This window comes from Crocodylus siamensis, chromosome 13, assembly GCF_052110815.1.
Source record: "Crocodylus siamensis isolate JL-2025a chromosome 13, ASM5211081v1, whole genome shotgun sequence".
Lineage (NCBI taxonomy): Eukaryota > Metazoa > Chordata > Crocodylia > Crocodylidae > Crocodylus > Crocodylus siamensis.
In genome coordinates this window covers 11,328,202-11,347,995 of record NC_143407.1, presented here as the reverse complement: position 1 = coordinate 11,347,995, position 19,794 = coordinate 11,328,202, and the positions used below count along the sequence as shown (strand labels likewise).

Here is a 19,794-nt window from a genome sequence, read left to right as displayed (position 1 = left end):
CTAGGTCCATCTTGCCCAGTCTCCTGTGCCATACAGAGGCAGAGAGCAAATACTGAAAGGGAAAATGAAGAGGGTATGGCCAAGGTTTTTCCCCCCTGTTCCTCTCTCACTTGCAGCCTCCAGCATTTAACATCTAGGAAGTTCCGGTTCAGAGGCCGTGCCCCCTGCTCTCACGCTCAAAAGCTACTGATGCCCCTTTCCTCCAAGCATGTGTCCTAGTCCCTTTGTGAATGGCTAAACTGCCAGCTTCCACCATGTCCGGTGACCACGAGTTCTGGCCTTTGATGACGCTGGATGAAGAACAGCTGCCTTGTATTCACTTTAAACCCGCTACCTGCTAATTTCATGTTGGGACCCCTAGTTCTTGCCTGGTGAGAGAGAGAGAGAGAGTCAGTAATAAATCCCTATTGACTTTCTTTGCCATTTAGTGTTTTGCAAGCTCTTCTCCTGTTCCCCCTCAAGCATCTCCTTTCTAAACAGAACAGGCCTGGCCTCTAGTCTCTCCTCATACTGCTAATGATCCTTGTAGCTCTTCTTGGTCCCTTCCTCTAGTTCTTCTAGCTCCTTTCTGGGGTGCAGGGACCAGAGCTGGGCAACATCTCCAAGGTGCAAATGTGCTATGGATTTACAGAGGAGCATCACAATACTTCTCTTGAAGGCAGAGGACTCTGAGAGCAGGCCAGGCGCTCCAGAGTGGGGCCAGCACTGAGGTGGGGAGGGGAAGTGCCTTGCCCCCCCTCTTCTTCTAGATGCTCAAACCTCTTGGAGTCATTTCAGACCTGGTTCTCTTGAATCAGGGTGCTGGGACTGAGTCCAAGCTGGGGGAGGGGCAGTGCCCTGTGCTGTGAGCCGAGGATCTGAGGAGCAATGATCTCAGGTTGCAGCAAGGGAAATTCAGGTTGGATATTAGGAAAAACTCTCATGGTGAGGGCAGTAAAGTACTGGAACAGGCCCTGTTCATAGAGGCTTTTAAGACCCGGGTAGACAAAAAGGCTAAGATGAGATAGTTCAGGGCAGTCTTGCTTGGCTCAGATCAAATGTCTCAGTGGGGGCATCTGAATCCCAAGACTTTTTTTTTTTTAAACTATGTATCGTTTTATACATATCCCAGATAAGCATCGCTACACAAACCTTAAAATGCATTTAAAACCTGTGCACATATTACAATGGTCGCATTGCAAACTCTGGGATGGATTGAGGGTCATCCAATGCAGACTAAGACCACTATGAGAAAGCACCAGCCAAAGCCCTAGACTACAAGCAATGCCCCCGTGCTCCCAGCAGTCCTTTCCATAACCCAGTCTCTTAGTTTTCACCCCGCTGTTGGGTTTTACACTGTCCGCTTATTCCCTGTCTTGGTCGCTGTCACTGTTGCTCTCACTGTTATTTCCGCTACTGACACTGCTGTTGTCACTGTCACTGCTTCGGGGTCCGCTTGTGTCACCGTTGTCTTCGCCGTCACTGACCACTCCGCCTCTCGGAGGGTTGTTGAACCGCCTGCGCCAAAAGTCCCTTTGCCAAGTGGAGCTGGCCACTTCTCCGTCCTCTTCCCACCGCTTTTCAGTGGTAGGACTGGAGTTCACTCCAGAAACATTTGGAGGCCATCTGTTTCCTCAAGCGCCGTGTGTCTGTTGCCTGCAGGTTCCTGCATTGCCACGGGGCGCTCCTGACACAGGGCACAAACCGGTGGGACCCCCCTCTTTAGTACAGCGCCGCCTCATCCCTGCCACCTCTTCCAGGAGCCGGCCGACCCCCCTTGGCATAAGGACAGCGCCGCAGGAGGTGCGCAATGGTCTCTCCATCACAGGGGCAGGCAATTATTTTGGGCAGAGAGCCGCTTCCTGAGTTTTAGCAAGCATCGAGGGCCACGCGCCAGGCAGCTACAGGCAGATCTATACGGCTTTTCTAATTTTTTAGGGCCCCATGGGCCACATCTTGCCCGCCGCTGCTCCATCATCATCCAAAGCCCTGCTAATGAAGTTGTATCTGAATAAAGGCGTTGAGCAAGAACTTTTTTTTTTTAACGTTTGATTAGGAACCAGACAATATCAAACAGATTAAAAAGGACCCCGACTGAGGCCTCACAAAGAGACCGCAAAGCCGGGGCCCTGACCCTCAGCGCCGTTCCTTTTCTTCTCCAGGCCTCCTTTCTCGGCACCCTGCTCGTGTGGGCAGTAGGCCGAAAGGGGCCTGTGCGGCCACCGAGTGCGACCCCTGCCCGGGGGGAGGCCCAGGGCGGGCGCTGGGGACGGGCCTGCCGCCGCGGGGGCCGAGAGGCCTGGGCGCTGCCCGCGGGGAGCTGTCGGAGCGGGGATGTGACGCGGCAGGAGGCGGGAAGGTGCCGGCCAGGCCCCCGTTTGCTGCAGCAGGAGGGCAGGGCCCGCCCGCCACACACCTGGCCCCGCCCGCAGGTGCGGCTTCCCCTGCGCGCCCGCCCGCCATGCCAGCCGGGGCCGGGGCCGGGGCCGGGCTCCCCCGCTGCCTGCGGCGCGGCCCCGGGCTCCTGGCGCACCTGGCGGCGCTCGGCCTCGCGCTGCTGCTGCTGCTGCTCTCGCGGCCCGGCACCAGTGAGTGCCCCGGCTGCCCCGCGCGGGCGGGGGTCCGGGCCGCGGGCGCTTGTCCCGTTCCCCGCCTGAGGCAGCCTGAGCGCCGCCTGCTGCAAGCAGTTGAAGGGGTGGGGACGAGCTGGGAGGATGGAGGTGCCGGCCCTGTTTCCCCCCTTCCCCGCAACTTCTTACATTCCCCTGCAGAATATAAATCAGCCCCCCAGGTCGTCCGCAGGCAGGGGGTGGGGGGCGTCCCAGCAGTGCGAATCGTGCTGGGCCCATTTTGCAGAATTTGCGCCCGGCGTTGAGGCCTGACTAAGCGCTGTTTCTTTTCTTTTCCAGGTCTCTTTTCTTGGCATCCCGTGTTCATGTCGATAGCTGTAAGTTGCAATCCGTCTCCCCCCACCTTTCTCTCCCATAAACATCCCAAGCTTTATATCTGCCTTGCCTCGTTTTGGAGATGCTAGCGTGCACATCTAGCTTCCCTTGCCAGGCTCCTGCTGGCTTGGGAACCAGACGGCGCCTCCCTCAGCAATATGTATTCACTTGACACGGGAGAAGCATAAATCTGGGAGCGATGCACAGGAGCAGAATGGGCTCGGGCTGTGATCCGCCGCAGGCACCCGCAGGAAATGCCGCCTTCCTGAGGACTTGCATGTCTGAGCCGGCTCCTTTTCACCCTGAAGTTTGATACCCCGAATTTTAGTGTGAGTGTGGTGCTTGGAGAGACATGCACGTAGTATTTCTCTAGTAAAGCAAACAATCTGGTGTCTGTAATGATTGTATTGCCTCTTGCTAGTCAGGACAGCACCCTCTTGAAGCCTAAGTATATACCAATCCCTCTGCTCTTAGCTGTAAGCAAGCTCTCTTCGGGTTTCAGGCTGGTTTCAGAGCTCCTGATCAGGGTGCAAGCTGGCTGAAAGGGAAGGAGGCATGGGGCAAAGGGATTTTCTTGGGAGCCGAATGGCTGCTAGCAAGCATCGGGAAGATGCGCTGTGCTGCTGGGGGATGCTGGACATCCAGTAGGATGTGAATCCCCTGATGTTGCCAGGAGCTGGGGTCTGTTTCCCTGATGCGAATTACTCGGATGGGTTGACTAGACTCCAGTCCCCAGTTTTCAACACTTAGTTTAAAAACAGCTCTGAAGGAAAGCAAGCAAACAGACAACATTTAGCTCAATCTCCAAACCTCCAGGAAAAACTTTTTGCCTTGACAGGCCTTAGGGCAGGGATGTCAGAGCCCCGAGAGCTTAGCGTGGCCTGAACCACCCACCTCTGTGGGCCGGATTTGGCTCACAGGGCTCACTGCTAGTGCTATGCTGGTGTTAGTCCCTGTTGTTTTGCCACAGCTCCAAAACCCAGCGAGTTCACTTCGCTTGCCTCCCTCCCCACCCTGATCCACTGCTGAAACTGGAAAACGTAGCCCCCCTTGGAAGCCAGCATCAGTGGTGGGGAAAGAAGTGAGCATCAGCAGTGTTAACTCCCTGGTTCGCAGAGCTGGGTTGAAACAATGGCTCTGGTAGCCGTAAGTACAGATGCCACTTGAATCACCACTATGGGGTTGCTCAGCTCATGGGGGGCCCTGCAGTCTCTATCCAGCCCGTGAGAAGTCCCTAGGGTCCCTATGAGTTTGACATCCCTGTCTTCAGGAACAGCCGTGCCCTGAAGATATTCTTAAAAAAAGAAAAGAAAAAGAAATAAAATCTGGCCAGAAATGATCACCTTGCATCTTCCCCACTTCCTGTCTCTTCTTCCTACTTCTTGCCCTAAGACTAGCACCATGGGTAGTACCAGGGAACATCCCAGCCAATGGGGCTCAGTCTATACCCAGGATTCACCTCAGAATGGATTTCTAAAATTAAAAATACCACCTGGAAAGAAATGGGCCAGGTGCAACACACGAGCACTGCTGCTGTTTCTTATGGAGCTTGACTTGGAGTTGCAAAGCCCCGACACTGATGATCTCTGCATAAGACAACACAGGAGTCTGTGTGATTTGCTAAAATCATTGTAATTCAGAAACAGAAAATAGCTTCCCACCATGTTTATGCTGACCTGTCTTGTCCCTTGCTGGAAGGATGCTCTTAGTTGTGGTCTTTTAATGACTTGGCCTGTGAAAGCTACTCAGGTCTGGAAGTACTGACTCTGTCACCTGTCTACAGTGCTCTTTGTGACCTTCTGCCTTGGGGATGACATGCTGCCCCAAGCAAGTCCCCTGATAAGTGTTTCTGCTAGGTGCCCACCTGTTCTGCTGCTAACAGTATCCTGTATCCTCAGTTCTGCCTGTGCATGACCGAAGCCATCCTGCTCTTCTCACCAGAGAACTCTCCGTTCTGCTTCTGCTCCCGCAAGGTGAAGGTGCGGCTCCACTGGACTGCACAGACATTGGTGATTGTGGCAGCCACACTGGGCCTGGGCTTCATCATCTCCAGCAAGAGCCGGAGCGAGTATCCGCACTTTGTTTCATGGCACAGTATCCTGGGCGTCGTGACTCTCATTGCCACCTGCGGGCAGGCTCTTTGCGGGCTTTGCTTGCATTTCCCCCAGCTGCTGAGGGTCTCCTCTGTGGCACGTCTAAGGCTGTACCACATTACCTGTGGCCTGGTGGTCTACCTGCTCGCTACTTTTACCGTGGCCCTTGGGATCTACTCGGACTGGTTCCAAGCACAGATCAAAGGGGTGGCCTGGTATGTCTGCCTGGCACTACCCTTCTACCCAGCCCTCGTGGTCATGAACCAGATCATTAGCGTTTACATCCCAGCAAAGAGGGGGAATATCTGAGCCACTGGCCTGTGTTTCTGCCCATCCCAGGGCCAGACACCAACCTGCCCCTCTCCCTTTGTTACAGGGTGTGCACCTGTGTGCAGTATGTATTTGAGGGATATCCCTGTGCCTTATACTGATGATGTGTTTCCCTTTGCATATGTAGTAGAGTTTTCTAGTTTCCAGACTTTGAGCTGTCCCTTCATTTCTCATGAAAGCACTTCCACATTTTAAAAAATGTAGGAGAGCCTGGGATTTGGTGTCCAGCTCCTGGCTCAGGTCGGGTCTCTGCTGCCCCCAGAAGCTGGGATGACTCTGGCTTGCTTTCCTGGGGTAAAGACCCTACCCGTTGGTGGAGGGTGAATGGCCCCTGGGAGTCTGCTTCAGTTTGATGCTTAGAACTGTGACAAGTGAAAAGGAGAGGCAGGAGGATGCTTGGGTGAATGGTTGCTGGCAGGCGCCTCCATCCTGTGCTGATGGGAGTCACACGGCCTGGTGGCACTGATGCAGGAAGCTGCAGTCCTGATGTACAGGCAGTAAATACGCAGCAGGTAAGCGAAGGGCTCTGCTGCATGTGCCCGTTGGCGTGCTGCACATTTCCAGATCACACACAGACTGGTAAAGGAGTAGTGAGGTGGGCACTGGGAACTGGGATTTTACCTTGGGCACCAGGGAGTCACTCAGGAGCCTCCGGTTCCAGTGCAGCCCTGCTGGGGAAGGGGCTGTTTCCACAGCTAGTTGCAATACCTGCTTTCTGCACCTTGCTGCCTTGGGTGGTGCCAGACTGTGTCTGCACCTTGCCTTGGAGCAGAGGCCAGGGGGAGTTGTGTGTACCTAGGCTAGCTCAGGCCAGAGCTGCTGTAATGGGAAGACATCAAGCTTACTATTTCTGTGGTTTGTTAGGGGGCTGCGGCAGGGCTTTGCTGATGGAGCCCAAAGATAGATTTATTAACTGTTGGGGCTTTCTGACTTGCAGCAGCATGGTCTACAGTTAGCAGCAGAACTCCTGGGGCTTTGTTTGGGTGAGCCACTGGGTTTGCACAGATCCTGGTGAAATATCCTGCTGTGCATCATCTCAGGATTGTAAGAGCCTTCTGCCTCCAATAGCTCAGACGAGGTCATGCGTTGCACCTCCTGAACAGGGGTACTCTCTTTCTTGGCAGTCTGCTTCCTGTTTCATCTGCCATCAGTATCACCAGTGCTGGTGCATGAGTCTGTGCATGGCCCTGAGAGAGGAGGGGGCTGATGAACCAGTTGTCCATTTAACTGCTTCTTTTTTTAATACTATCCAAAAGTGGGATGAAAGGATGAGTCAGGGGTAGTTGTGGAGGGGCAGGAGAGGAGCCTGGGGTGCTAGCCTCCTGGTAGTGTGCAACAAACACCCAAGCACCACCCCCATTGGGTGATTTTGAGATTTGAACCTGGCATCCCCAGTGGTGCAGCACTGAGCTGAAGGAGTAGCTCTGCTAGCTGACAGCTGTAGTAGGTTGCTATTCTCTGCAGAGCACAGCCACTCTGCTAGTGCGGGTGACACTTGCAGGAGGAAGGAGCTGGTAGCTGTGTGCGTGGCAGGGTGCCTAATAGGAGAGGGGAGGAGACCCATGTGGTAGTTTTGGTGCCCTTTGCTCTCTCTGGACGTCATCACTGTTTTGCGTAAACCCTTGTGCTGTTTTCTGTTCTGTCCGACCCCAGAGGAGATGAAACAGAACAGAGATGTCTGGACTCAGCTGGGTTGCCCAGCGGTGTCTGTCTGCCCCCACTTCTCTTAGCCCCAGAGCCCTGTGTTTGCAGTGGGACCCTCTGAATTAACCCCTCGGACCCAGGAGTGAGCAGCAGACAGGAGCAGTCAAGTACAGGCTTCCTTTTCAACCCCTTCTGCTCTGTTAACCCTAACAAACCCCTCCTCATATTTGTGTCCAGGGATCCTGCCTGATACTCTTGCAAGCTAAGCCTTGCCTGCTGCTTGGGAGTGAGAACTTTTCCTGTCTCGGGGGTCACTGAAGGATGGTAACAGGCCATTGCAGCAATTTTCCTTTCAGGTGGTTCGTAGCCTTCATATGGGGGGTGCTTCCCTCGGAGATTGGGGAGACCTGCCCTCCGCAAACCCAGGGTTGGGCCTTTCAGGACCCTACATTAATATGCACCTGTCCTAGTGTAAGACTTTCTACCTCGGGCTCCTGTTCCCACGAGGTTCTTCCTGGCTTGCCACAGAGTGCTCGCTGGGCGTTCTCCTCTGCAGCCTTAGCCACAAGGGCTTCCAGTTTTAGGAACGAGCTTCTCTCATCCTTTGTGTTTGTGTTTTGCAGCACCTAGCACAAGGGGAGTCCCATCTCTGTTAGGACCTCTTGCGATATGCAAGTGTAGGATAAAAAAGCTGGCCATCCTTTGGAAGCCCATAGAAAGCAGCAGCTTTCCCTGATGCTGCAGGGGAAATCTTAGGAGCACTGCACCTTGCTCCCCACCTTTCAGGCCCTGATGGTTGCCATCGAGGGGATGCCATCCATGGAGATGTTAATTGGGGCTGGGGTTTGTACAGCAGCACGCAGCATGTCATCAGGCGCAGCGACTATCGCAGTGTCTGCCTCCATAGACCTTACTGTGAAGGCCTTGTCCCTGTCCATGGCAGGAATGGAAGTGCACAATATCCAGGGGCAGAGGGAAGCAGGTAGGCAAGTGACTTGGTTGGATGGACTGATGGGGGCACAGATGGACCGAAGAGTCCCTCGGCGATCAAATCCCACAGCCACTGGCTTTTGCTGTTCAGACTTGGATGACTTGGATGCCAGCTTGCTGAGTGAGCCGGTATCCTGTCCTTGTAACTGCCAGCTTTAAAAGTGGGGCTCTGGGAGCGGGTAAGAGAAAATATCCTGGCTGGTTAGAGGTGTCTAAAAGGCCTGTAGAATGACGTGCGGGGGGGATGGGGGAAAGGGAGACGCAGGGAGTAGGATTCAGACTCTGTGAAACATGATAACTCCAGTAATAAAGGCTCACAAGTAAAGTGGGACAAGGGAGTGTTTTCATTTTCCATGATCTCAGCCTCCTGGCTACTTCTGATCACGCTGTACAGCAGCTTGAACCCACAGTACTTCTCCAGAGGACTTCTCCCCACCCCTCGGTCCTGAGTCTGGACATAGCCTCTGTTCCTCTGGGGGCTGCTGAATTTCAGATAACACTGTAGCTGTTCAGAAATGTGTTTGGCCTCTGTATCCTGTGTGTTGTGTCTCAGCCTGTACTCTGTGCACTTAACCTGTGGGCCTCGAACAACTGGGCTTCATAGTGGGACATATGTTTTGTGTATAATGAAGAAAACCATTGCCCCAAACCTGCCTGCTGTGTGTTCTGTCTGTGTGCATGGGGGGCGGAGGGGGTATGTGGGGTGCTTCTTTGTGCCCCAGCTGGACACCTTATGGTGCGGGATGCTGGAAGCCTTTTGTCTTTATTTAAAACAGGGCCATCCAACTGATGACACGTGGGCTGCATGCGGTCCCCAAGCGGTTAACCTGCAGTCCCTGTGCTCCTGTCATTACTCTCCTGCTGCTGCTGCTGGGATCTCCTGGCTCCCCCTGCCTCCTCCAGCTTCTTGTCTCCAGCCCTAGGATCTCTCTGTGCCTTGTCAGGCTGCTGTGACTGTGGGGATCCCATGCTGCCTTTTTGCCTAACTTTCCCCTGCCGTAAGTGCGGTTCCCCTCACCCGCCTTGCACAGCTGGTGCAAAACTTAAAGGACCCTTTATGATCAGAGCATGGTGGAGGGGCCAGGCTCCAAGGGCAGAATCCTCTAAAATGGCCTTGTTGCATTTAGTTCTTGAATGCAGTAATACTGTAGCAGCCCACACCTGTCACAGAGCTGGTGAAGCTGCAAGAGGAATCGGTGACACTCTGCTCTGACTTTTGCACCTGTCCTTGGAGGCTCTCAAACACTTTACAGCCATTAATCAACTAATTCTCTTGACCCCGCTTCCCCTTGCTGGCCACCTCTATGACCATGTCCACAGGGGGTGCACGCAGATGGAAGGTTTGGAACCTTTCAAAGTATAACAAAGTTTGAAATGTTTAAAAAATGGAACGTTTTGGCTGCGGCTGGATGTACAGCTCCCTGCCGTGACCCACTGCCAGAGGGCTTCAAAATCACCATGCCAGCATGCAGGGTAAGACTGAGGCTCGCCAAGAGTTCCCTGCAAATTAACGGGAACAGAGCCCAGATGTCCCGATTCCCCCTGTTCGACCTTCTGAGCTCAGTCTGAAATCAGGAAAACAAGAGCAGTGCCCATGTGGGAGAGCTGACAGCACTGAGGGCTGGGATCAGTGTTAGAGAGCTCCTCTGATGGGCAACCGGATTTCCTCCAAGGGAGAGAAGGAGGGAAACAGCTCCAAAAAGCGGGGGAAGACCATGTCCCAGGGCAGACATGGTTGGAACATATTGGGATGCATTTGTCTGTGGTACTGACACGGCCTTTATTTTCAGTCTCTGAGCAGCTTGTGACCTTTAATGTGTTTACTCTGAAGCCCGCTCCCACACCGAGAAGCAGGATAGTGCTGTGATCCTGAAGGTACAGATGGGAACTGAGTCAGAGACACTAAGCAACTAAGGGGCTGTGGCACCGTGCTGAACTGAACCTTCATCGTTCACGTGCCAGGCTTGCATTGCAAGCCGGCAACAGGCCGTCCTTCCTCCCATCATGCCCATGATACGTTGGCCTGTCAACACCACTGGTGCCAACAGCGGGACCCTGCCGCTGCATCCCCTCGGCACCAGAGAGCATGCATGGTTCGTGGCTGAGACAGAGGATGCCTACTGCCTTGGAGGAGTTAGCAGTTCCCCGGCTGCATTCCTGGCTTGGGCGCAGGCTGAAAGGAGTGGGGGTGCTAGTGCGGCGATGCCCCATGTGGGGGAGCTCTTGGCAAAGGCTTGGTGTTGCTTGAGCTTTCAGAGAGCCTGGAAGGATGCCCCCTCTTCAGGGTGACACGAAATGTTCCACAGCTCAGCAATACGAAGGCTCATCAATCCTGCATGTAAACCCCCCTGACTCAGCTGCAGAAAGCAGTTCCCGCCACACTTGCTCGGGAACGTGAGGGGAGGCTGGTACAGCTGTGCTGTGCTCTCTTCCAGGGGCAGCCTGGGGAGGAAAGCTGGGGGGGGTCTGCCGAGCTTGCTCTTGGAGCATGCAGTCGCCTCTCCCTCCACCCCTCTCCATGCTGCAGCAGCACCATTAATGGCCTAACACCAGTGTCCTTCCAGGCAGGGCCAGAGGCCAGGCTCCTTGAAAGTGTGCGAGAGTCCTGGATCACAGAGCTGCCCTTGTTGCTGACATGGAGTCATTCGCCATTGCTGTTCGAGCTTGGAGGTTGTCTGTCTAGATGGCTCAATAATGTGTGAAACAGTCATCCAGAGGTTGCCCTAACACAGCAGAATCCAGCTACTCAAGTGGGGAAAAAAGGATTATCTGATGGGCAGTCCCCCTGAAAGGATGGAGCAGATGCATTTCTCCTCTCCCCAGATGTCCCTGGGTCACCCTGACCTTTGGGTGTTATCAGAGCTGATCTCCTGTGGCCTTGTTTTTATGGACCATCTTGTGAGGGAATCAATATTTTGCCAGTGGGGTGCTAGCTCTGTTCAAGCATTAGGCTAATCTTAACCCACGTCCCCCTGCTAGACCCAGGGACCATTGATGGCTATCAAGGCTAATCTCTTGTGAAGTGCCAGGCCAACATTTTTTACTGTATGGAAAGCAGAAGATTACCAACCTCCATGTGGCAGCAAGATGAGATACCAACGCAGGAGGAGGTAAGGTGATGCAAAGTTAGAGCCCTGTAGGAATGCTTGGAGGGTTGGACAGCAGGGAGCTTTCTCATGGTGCTCCTCAGCCAGACCAGGGGGAGAAGCCATGGTGGCTGCAGCAGCTGGGTACTAGCCTTCACTTGCCTTAGACTGCAGCTGGGCCATTGCAGCTTGCTACTGGGAAACATTGCTGACTGCTGTTCTAGAGCAGTAATTCTCAATCCCATTAGACTCAAGGATGTGCCAAGTCTGAGCTTTCCATCCTTCATTTGATTATGGAAAAATAAAAGAGCAAATCTCCTAGTACAAAGAGCTCAGGAAGACACAGCAGGGCAGAATGGTCTTAACACTGTGGATTCTTATCGGAAATCTCTGGGTTTATTTTGGGAAACGCATGAAAATATTTTACACGACAACAGTGCTAATATTGCGTGGCACCCTTAGGAGTTTTGCAGTAGCTTAGGGGGATGTGGGTCCCTGGTTGCAAGTCTGTTTTAGAGATTCAGCGGATGTGCTTCAGGTCTAGAACATGCTGCTGGTCCCAGGTCTGTCACTACAGGCATAATCCCTCCATAATTAGGAAAAGTACCTCTGTCAGTGGGGAAGCAGCAGCCTCTCCTTGTCTCTAGCACATCAAGATCAGGTACTTCCTGACCCCTGGTACCTTAGCATCTTGGCTTAGCAATTGCCTTGACTAAGGCAACTGTGCTCTTTGCCTTAGTCATCCTTGCAGTCCTCCTCTGTGGGGTGGGGAAAGTCTATTATTCCTTGGACCTGCTGTTTCTCCCCCTCTTCTCAGAGTTGCTTGCTGGGCAAAGGTAAACCCTGCAGGGATTCAGTTGCACGTGCTATAGTTCTCTGTAGCCTGATGGCCACAAGTTAGCTGAGGAATGGTCCAGAGCAGACCTCATCCTTTGACAGACAAATGAACAATGGAGCTTGGTGAGGCCTGTCCAGCACGTGAGCAGGGGCTGCTCAGTCTGTTTTTTTTCAGCTTGGAGTGAACATGCTGTCCTTTGAGATGGCAAAGTTTAATCTTGGCTCCCTCCTTGCTCAGTAGTGCTGGAGTTGGTACAGCTCGCTCCCAGGGGGGGAGTGGGGGGCTGGGATTTGCTTCTCTCACTGGAAGGCTCCAAGTCATTTTCATCCCAGCACAGGCCATTACTACTATTCAGTGAGATGCTGCTAAACCCACCCTCCTCTGAGTTGGAGTTCAGGCCAGGGTTCATGAAATCCCCTCTCTGTTCTTCCATTGCAATGAGCCATTTGCCCACCGAACCCTTCTCATTGGGCCCTCCGTGGAGACCAGCAAGGTAACCCACATATTTCTAGCTGTAGCTGGCTGGCTGGCAAAGGCTTGCAGTATATTCCACGCTCCAGGCTGGGAGAGTCTGCAGGCTTGCTGAGGACTACAGCCAGCTGCTGGCAGTCAGGAGGGATTGATTGCAGGCTGCCTAGGAGAACTGGACCAGCTGCAGAGGATGATTAGCTGGTCGCAGGAAGTTAAAGGTGTCAGGGGCTGGAGACTGAGAAAGAGTGAAGGAGCTTGGCTAGTGGTGGCAGTGGCAGTGGCAGTGGCAGAACTAAGCCAAAGAGTCTCCCAGAGTCTGGCAAGAGGCCCAGGGCTGCAAGGCTGGAGGCAGTACTACCATGAGACCGGAAGAGGGAACTCGTGCAGGAGAGAGAAGGAAGACTGTGCTGTGGTGCTGAGAGAACAGTATAAAGCCAGTAGCATCTTCTTGGGGTTTGGGGACAGACTTTAGGACTCTGTATTGCCCTGTCTGGATTGTGTTTATGCTTTGAGGACTGGTTTATGTTGATTCCTGTGTGGTGAGAGTGCTTGGGGGGAAAATGTACGGTGTAGGAGACATGGGTTGAGTGGTTTCCTCGCTAGTACTGTGCCACTAAGCGAGGTGCTCTGACTACTGTGCCATATGCAGAGACTGTCCTGGGGTTCCCTGCCTATTAATGGAAGAGGAGGCTGATGGGTTTGGCTAACTCCTTCCTAGTCCATGCAGCTTCCATAGAAAGGACTTCTGCAGGCTGGGAGGCAGTTGGGGAAGCAGTTCTTTCCCGTGGGGAAATCCCTAGGAAGCTTTCTCCACTGTTTGGGTCATTCTTGTTCTACTCGGTATTAGATTGGACTGAGAAGTCACAGCTGAGAACAAGGCTCCATGGACCAGGTGCTCTACGAATCGATGATAAGAAGCAGTTCTTGAACTGAGATGTCTACTACGTAAATATGCTGGACAGATGGTGGGAGAAAGAATGAGACACAGAAGTGGGAGGGTGGGTGCTGTCGCAGACCTTCAGTGACTCGCCCAAGGTCAGACAGGGAGTCTGCAGTGGAGCTAGGAGCTGAGCTCATATCTCCTTGTTCTTAGGGCTCAAACCGCTGGCTCATCTTTCCTTTCAGATGCTGGCTGATCTTTACTGTGGCCTGGCCCTTTCCACATCTTTTCTGGTACAAGCCAGCTGGCTCAGCCTCTGCAGCTCCCTGCTGTGCTATGTGTCCTCTCCCTCACTCCAGACTGCTGCAGTGTTTTAGTATTATCCTTTGCATGGGAGCCGTGTTCTGAGATACTGTAGCCCAGGCTCAGGCCAGGATCAGCCTGTCCTTGCTGGTGGCATATCATCCTGTACTCCTGTCACCATTTCTCTGTTTGGCAGGGAATGCCCCTGAGTGCGCTGCTTGAGTCCAGCTGCTGGATGAGGCCTTCATCTTGCCCTGGAGCCATGCATCTTTCAGCCAGCATCAGATCACAGAGCAGCTGGCAGCAGCCTGGACGACGAGGCCCTGCTTTCCCTGGGCACTGCTGCCTGCCTGCCCAAGCCCTGCTAACAACCCCACATCATTCTCTAAATGGGAGGAGAGTGTGCATCTGCAGCCAAAGAGATTCAAATCAGGAGAAGCTCATTCTAGTGAGTGGCCGTCTTATGCCAGGTCTTGGCCACTGGGTTCCCTTCTTCATTATGAACCTGGTAGTGGAAACATGGCTCACTGTGTCTATATAAGAATCCAAGCAGAGGTGATTGTGCACATGTGTGTTATGTGGGTTTATATATGCAGGGGAGTAGGTACACATGGTGCCTCTACAAGTGAATGGTGTGTCCATTATGTAGAGAGAGAGTGCATTAGTGGATCTGTGGAGACTTGGGGTGGTCTATTATGAGTGTCATAACTTGGATCCCAGGCTGCTCTGATTTGTGCTGTGAAACAATGTAGTCCCCAGAACATGCTGGAAGTGTGAAGGTGCCTCTGCTTTCCCTGCCCCATGGCTGCAAAATGCAAAGGCTGGGACTACAACCAACATGTCTCTCATTCCCAAGCATCCTCTGAACATAGCCTATCTAGAGTAGGATGACTGCACAGGGGATTATACCCAAATAAGCCCGTGCAATGATACAGCAGTCTGGTGTGCAGTTGCTTTGGCCTTGGAAGTGGTGATAAGGTGCAATGGCTGACTTCATCAGTCATCTTCTTTGAAGCCAGCACTAAATCTCCCCCTTCCTAGGAAGTTTTTATTTGTTACTAATGACATCATGGGTTATGTTTTTGCTTTCAGCAATGGATCTGAACCATATGCCAGAAGCCCCATGTTTCTCTAAGCCAGCTAGTTCCTGCCACTTTTGCTTGTGGACTACAAAAGGACTTTTTGATCTAGTTCATTCCTCACCCCGTATCCAGCCAACCTGGCCCCTCTCACTCCTGGATTTGCATCAGTTTAACTTGCCAGGTCTTGCAGGAGGCACTGTGTTCATGGGGGAGATGTTTGCATTGGCTTCTATCCAGGAGCAACCTGGCTCAGATCTCTCTCTTTGTGCTGGGTTTGCAAACCACCCTCTTTTCTATTTATCCCCCACATGGAAGCATCTGTGCCTGCACCTCACTGACAACATCCCTTTCAAGCCTCCAATCTATGTGAAGTGCTTGAAACCCCAAAGATGATGAAGGCAGCATCACTGTCGGATGACACTATGCGTGTGACAGCTCTGAAGTGCTGTGCGCTTCTGGTTGGGAACAGGGGCTCACTGATGATGAGGCATTTATGCAGGCTAAGGAGGAAGTGGAGGGGGTGCAGATGATAAATTCTAGACAAGTTTCCTAGGAAACGAGACAAAGGACCAGAGATTTGGTTGATGAATGGAAGGGAAGGGTGGGGTGCTGCTGAAGCCAAGTCCTAGCAGGGGAAGCCCACAGGGTTCTTCCTCCTTTGATATGTCCCATGCTTCTGGGTTTTGTGGCATGGGGCTGGGAGGGAATTCCCCCTCCCTTCTTCCTCCTATATGTGTTTGGCATTTTCTCTCTTTTTAAAAAAAATTTAAAAAGAAAAGAAAGAAAAAGCTTTCATCAGAGGTGTTGGCTGCAGCTAAGGCAAGAGATTTTTGTCTGGGATCTGCCAGTGCTCCTGCTGGGACTTTAAACCCAGAGGTTCCTGGCTAGAAGGTCTTTCCTGCCCATCTGCTCAGGGTCGGACCAGTCGCCATACTTGGGGTAAGGAATGAGTTCTACCCCAGGGTCAGATTGGTATGAACTGTGGCGGGGTTTGCCTTCTGCTATAGCTGGCAGCATGGGTCTTTTCCTGGGATCTCTTCATCATACGTTAACAAACTTTACAGATCCAGGACACTGACCACCAGAGTCTCCTTGCTTTACCTGTAGCAGGTTAGGGTGTAGTTTTGCTAAGAGGTTAGACGATCGTTATTTGTTTTTGTATGGGATGGTTTGGATAGGGACGATCCTGCCTCAAGCATGGGGTTGGACTAGATAACCTATGGAGGTCCCTTCCAGTCCTCCTCCTATATGATTCCTTCCCTTCTCCTCATCTCTGTTGGTTTTAGGCTGCAGCAACTGGTTTGTGCTTCCTAGAGAGAGTGACTTCTAGATACCTTGATGGCAGAGGGAGCCAGACAGCCTACCAATACAGCCAGATGATTTGGGGCTTGTACAGAAGATTTCTGGGGAGGAGAAAAGTGAGGATTTTCTGCAGCGGAAGCAATGGGTGAAAATCCTGTGGTAGCAGTGGGGGCTGAGAGCTGGCTAGCCTCTTGTATTGTGATTAGGGAAAATTATTCAGCCCTTAATGCTAGAAGCTCCCATGGGTTTGCAGCGATGCTGCAAGTAAAGGCAGAGGGGTGGCTTGGGGTAGGGGTGAGGGTGGGGTGTGTGTGGCTGGCTTTAGGTGGCAGGCAGAGGCTGTGCATAGCCTTAAGGCATGGTCAAGGCAGGGTTCTTGGGGGTCTCAAGTAGGGATGGCCATCATACAGGACATTCGGTTTTCTGCTACTCTGTCCTCTGATACGAATCCCGACACCTTTATGTCCTGTCTCAAGAGAAAAATAGGACATAAAGGCATCCAGTTTCGTATCAACAGAGGACTGAGGACAACTGGACTGTCCTCTATGATGGCCACCCTAGTCTCAAGTCGTTTGCATGCTTGTTTTATTGATATCCAGGCGCTGGGGGGGAAATAAGGCAGTGACTGAGAGTTTGAGGCCTCACTTAGGTCTCAGTCTGTATAAAGCAGGAGTAACTTTGCAGTTGCACATCATTATGGTGCGAGTGGGATCCTAAGTGAGTTGTCTCCTCTCCTGTCCCCAACATGCTGCTGCGAATGGCTCCCACCTCCTATTGTATCACACCCCCAAACCTGAGTATACCTAAGGGAGCCTGACCTCACCAGGCTCACTGCCAGTGCCACAACTCCTGAGGTACTGAACATGGTTAATTCTACTGGAGGTTGAGAAGAGTCGATGGTGCTCAGCACCTCTGCCAGTCAAGTAACTTTTGCGCTTGGGCTGTGCAAAGTTTTGGATCATGATTCGGATTCGGAGATGAGTCGGATGATTTGGAGGCAGAATCTACAAATCCAAATCAAATTGCAGGAAAGATTTGGAGATTTGGCTGTAGGGTATAATGGGGAATCAATGAAATATCTGTGACTTTGTTGACTTTTGGCTGATTCAGACCACACTTGCAGGGATGGTGGGCTCTCCTGAGTGCATGTTGCATACCAAGTTTCAAGGTGCTAGGTGGAAGGGTTTCTGGGAAACTGCACCTCAAAGTTTTGAAAGCAACTCATGTCGTGTGTGTTAAGCCACAGTGGGGCAAAAACTACAGGGATGGTGGCTCTTACTGAGGCCACAAAGCCTGCCAAGCTTTGGCCTCTAGCTGCTGACAGACAAAACTCATGTCATGGGTGCCTTTGCAACTGCCTGTCTTGGGGCACCAGGTTGTGGGGGAGGAACTACTGCAGGCCTGGCTGCTAAGCTACTGTGTTACCAGTTACCAATCAATCAATCTTGATTCACTGGGGACCAGCTCAATACACAGTAGCTAGCTACTAGATAACAAGTTAATGAGCAAGGATTAACACCTACAAAACCATAGACTAAGGAGAGCAAAGAATCCATACAATCAACTGCCCCAAGATGGACACAATTACGCATGCTTATGGCACAAGTTTTGCCCGTCAGCAGCCAGAGGTGCAGGGCCCCAGAACCTAGAAGCCCTGCTCCTATCTCCCTGACAGCTGGCAGGCTTTATGGCTGCAGCAGGGCTAGCAGGCCTGCAGCTTTCACCCTGATGCGCCTTAACACACACAGGGTTATCTATGTCACAAGTTTTGCCTGTCAGCAGCTTGAGGTGCATTTTCCCCCAAACCCCTGCACCTAGCTCCTTGAAAATTGGCAGACTTTGTGACCTTCCAGGGGCTTCCACCCCTGCAGTGTTATGCCCTAGTGGGGTCAAAACATACGCGTGACATGAGTTTTACTTTCAAGAATTTGGGGTGAAGTTTCCCCCAAACCCCTGCACCTATCTCCTTGAAACTTGGCAGACTTCATACTCTCAGAAGAGAATACCATCCCTGCAAGTTGCATCCAAATTGGACAACAAACACCCAAGTTATAGATATTTCATTGATTCCCCACTATACCCTATGGTCGAATCTCCGAATCGGCTCCAAAGCTCAAGAGCCGATTTGGCCAAATCAAAGCAGGAAACCGATTCAGAGCTCCGAATCAAATCGCTGACATCTGAATTGGTCAAATCTGAACCTGAATCAAATGGTTCCCTATTTGCACAGGCCCATTTTCTGTGTGTCTAGCATGGGAGGAGTTGCCTAAATTTGGGTCCCCAGCTCTAGAGCAGTTATGGCTTGTTGTAGATACTATGCAGTGGTTTGGGCTGAATTCTGCATTCTTTAGGGCACTTTAAAAGCCAGGGTGTAGTCACCATAGAGAAAGCCCTCGAAGTTCTGTAGAAGGGGGCAAAACAACCAGCTTCCCCCAGCTGTACCTGTCTTCCTGGGCGCGCTCTGTGCATGAGTGTGCGCTGAAGGCAAGCAGAGGCTGAGTTTTAGGGCCTGGCTGTGAACTAAAACACGGAGACCATGAAAAGTTGTAGGCAACATCACTGCCGCAGCAACTTAAATGACCTAGTGTGTGTGGTATCTCCCACAGTCTGGAGTATTAGCTCTGGCCCTGCAGGAATTAAGGCTGGTTCCCTCCCCACTTTCCAGCTGCTGCTGTAGAGGGACTTGTGCTTGCTACACAGAGAATGAAACCTGCTGCTCAAGTCCTGTGCCGAAGAGCAGCTGCTCTGGCCTGTCTCTGACCTGCAGGCCACAAGAGCGGGAAGAAGCTTTTTAGCTCGTAAAAGGAAAGGAAATGGGAACCTTTGGTGATTTTTTTTTTTTTTTAAACAAGCCTTAAAAGAGCAGCAGCATCATAAAACTCTCAATCAGAGAGGGTAGATTAAGCATTAATATCACTGCTAAAAGGTATTATCCCCTTCATATGGAGATGGCTCCAAAGCCTTCTAATGCATGCCAGAAAGCTCCAGGGATTTCTGCGGCAGGGATACAAGCCCATCTAGCTATTAATGCAACCCACAGCACATAACATGCGATGCCCTCACCCTTCCAGAGTGTGCTCTGAGGGGCAGCTGCTGTGGCCTAGGATTCAGTGAGGGCCCTGGTGAGAAGGGCTCAGACCCTCCCTGGGGACAGAAACGAGGAAAGGGAAGTTCTTCCAAGCAGATATCTCACCATACTGCCCACGTGCCCCTAACCTATGTTGGCTCCATGGCCCCAGATCCTGCTGTGCCCACACTGCCTCCCAGCACAAACTACTTTGCAGATGTCATCAGCCTGCATTGCCCTCACAGCATCATCTGCTGCACTGCACCAGGCCAGAGGCCCTGGAAGGGATGCCAGGAGACCCATGACATCCCAGTATGCTGATTGCACTGGTGTACATGACAGAAGCAGGGTCCCAATAGCCAAAAGAAGGGGACTCTGCTCTTGGGGAAATCACTCTTCGGTGCAGTGCCTGGCATGTTGCTGGATGATACAGCAACACCTATAGTCTGCTCCTCTTGACAACTTCTGTCTTGGCTGGAGGGTTCTCCAGCCAAGGGTTGATCCAGAAGCCTGGCAAGGATCAGACTTGGGGGATGGAAGGAAGCTGTACATGTGCTGCACCTTCCAGAGCACAAGCTCTGTTTCAGTGTATCTGGTGGTGGGAGGTAGATTAGATGTCGTACCCCTCCTCCCTCCAGTACTTTCAGCTGTGATGGCCACTCGGGAGAGGATCAGGTTTCTCCCCCAGGCACTGCTTGGACACCTGCAAGACTGAGACAAGGCCTTTGTCATGCAGGCGTCCAATCTCCCTGCCTGGTTTGCTTTAACCCACCAGAAACCACTC

At 52.3% G+C, this 19,794-nt stretch overlaps 2 protein-coding genes across 6 annotated transcripts in view; both read left to right on the top strand.

Moving 5' to 3' along the window:
- GNAI3 (G protein subunit alpha i3) overlaps window positions 1-19,794 on the top strand; it is a 145,191-nt gene that overhangs the window by 17,292 nt on the left and 108,105 nt on the right. The gene's annotated exons all lie outside the window — the stretch shown is intronic.
- On the top strand, window positions 531-8,622 carry CYB561D1 (cytochrome b561 family member D1). Of its 5 annotated transcripts, none has more exons than XM_090026368.1 (3): window positions 531-2,567; window positions 2,889-2,926; window positions 4,781-8,622. In XM_090026368.1, the coding sequence occupies exons 1-3, from the start codon at window positions 2,441-2,443 to the stop codon at window positions 5,324-5,326; spliced, it is 711 nt and encodes a 236-aa protein (XP_089882494.1). In that variant the 5' UTR covers window positions 531-2,440; the 3' UTR covers window positions 5,327-8,622. The 5 variants fall into 5 exon arrangements, with proteins under 5 accessions (XP_089882494.1, XP_089882496.1, XP_089882495.1 ...); XM_090026370.1 differs by having other exon boundaries at window positions 983-2,411; XM_090026369.1 differs by having other exon boundaries at window positions 994-2,567; window positions 4,823-8,622.

Excerpts from the sequence above, each read along its gene's own strand:
- CYB561D1 (XM_090026368.1), top strand. The coding sequence starts at position 2,441 with ATGCCAGCCGGGGCCGGGGCCGGGGCCGGGCTCCCCCGCTGCCTGCGG. Across the intron at positions 2,568-2,888 it reads GCTCTCGCGGCCCGGCACCA|GTCTCTTTTCTTGGCATCCC; the intron begins GTGAGTGCCCCG and ends TTTCTTTTCCAG. Across the intron at positions 2,927-4,780 it reads CCGTGTTCATGTCGATAGCT|GTGCCCACCTGTTCTGCTGC; the intron begins GTAAGTTGCAAT and ends TGTTTCTGCTAG.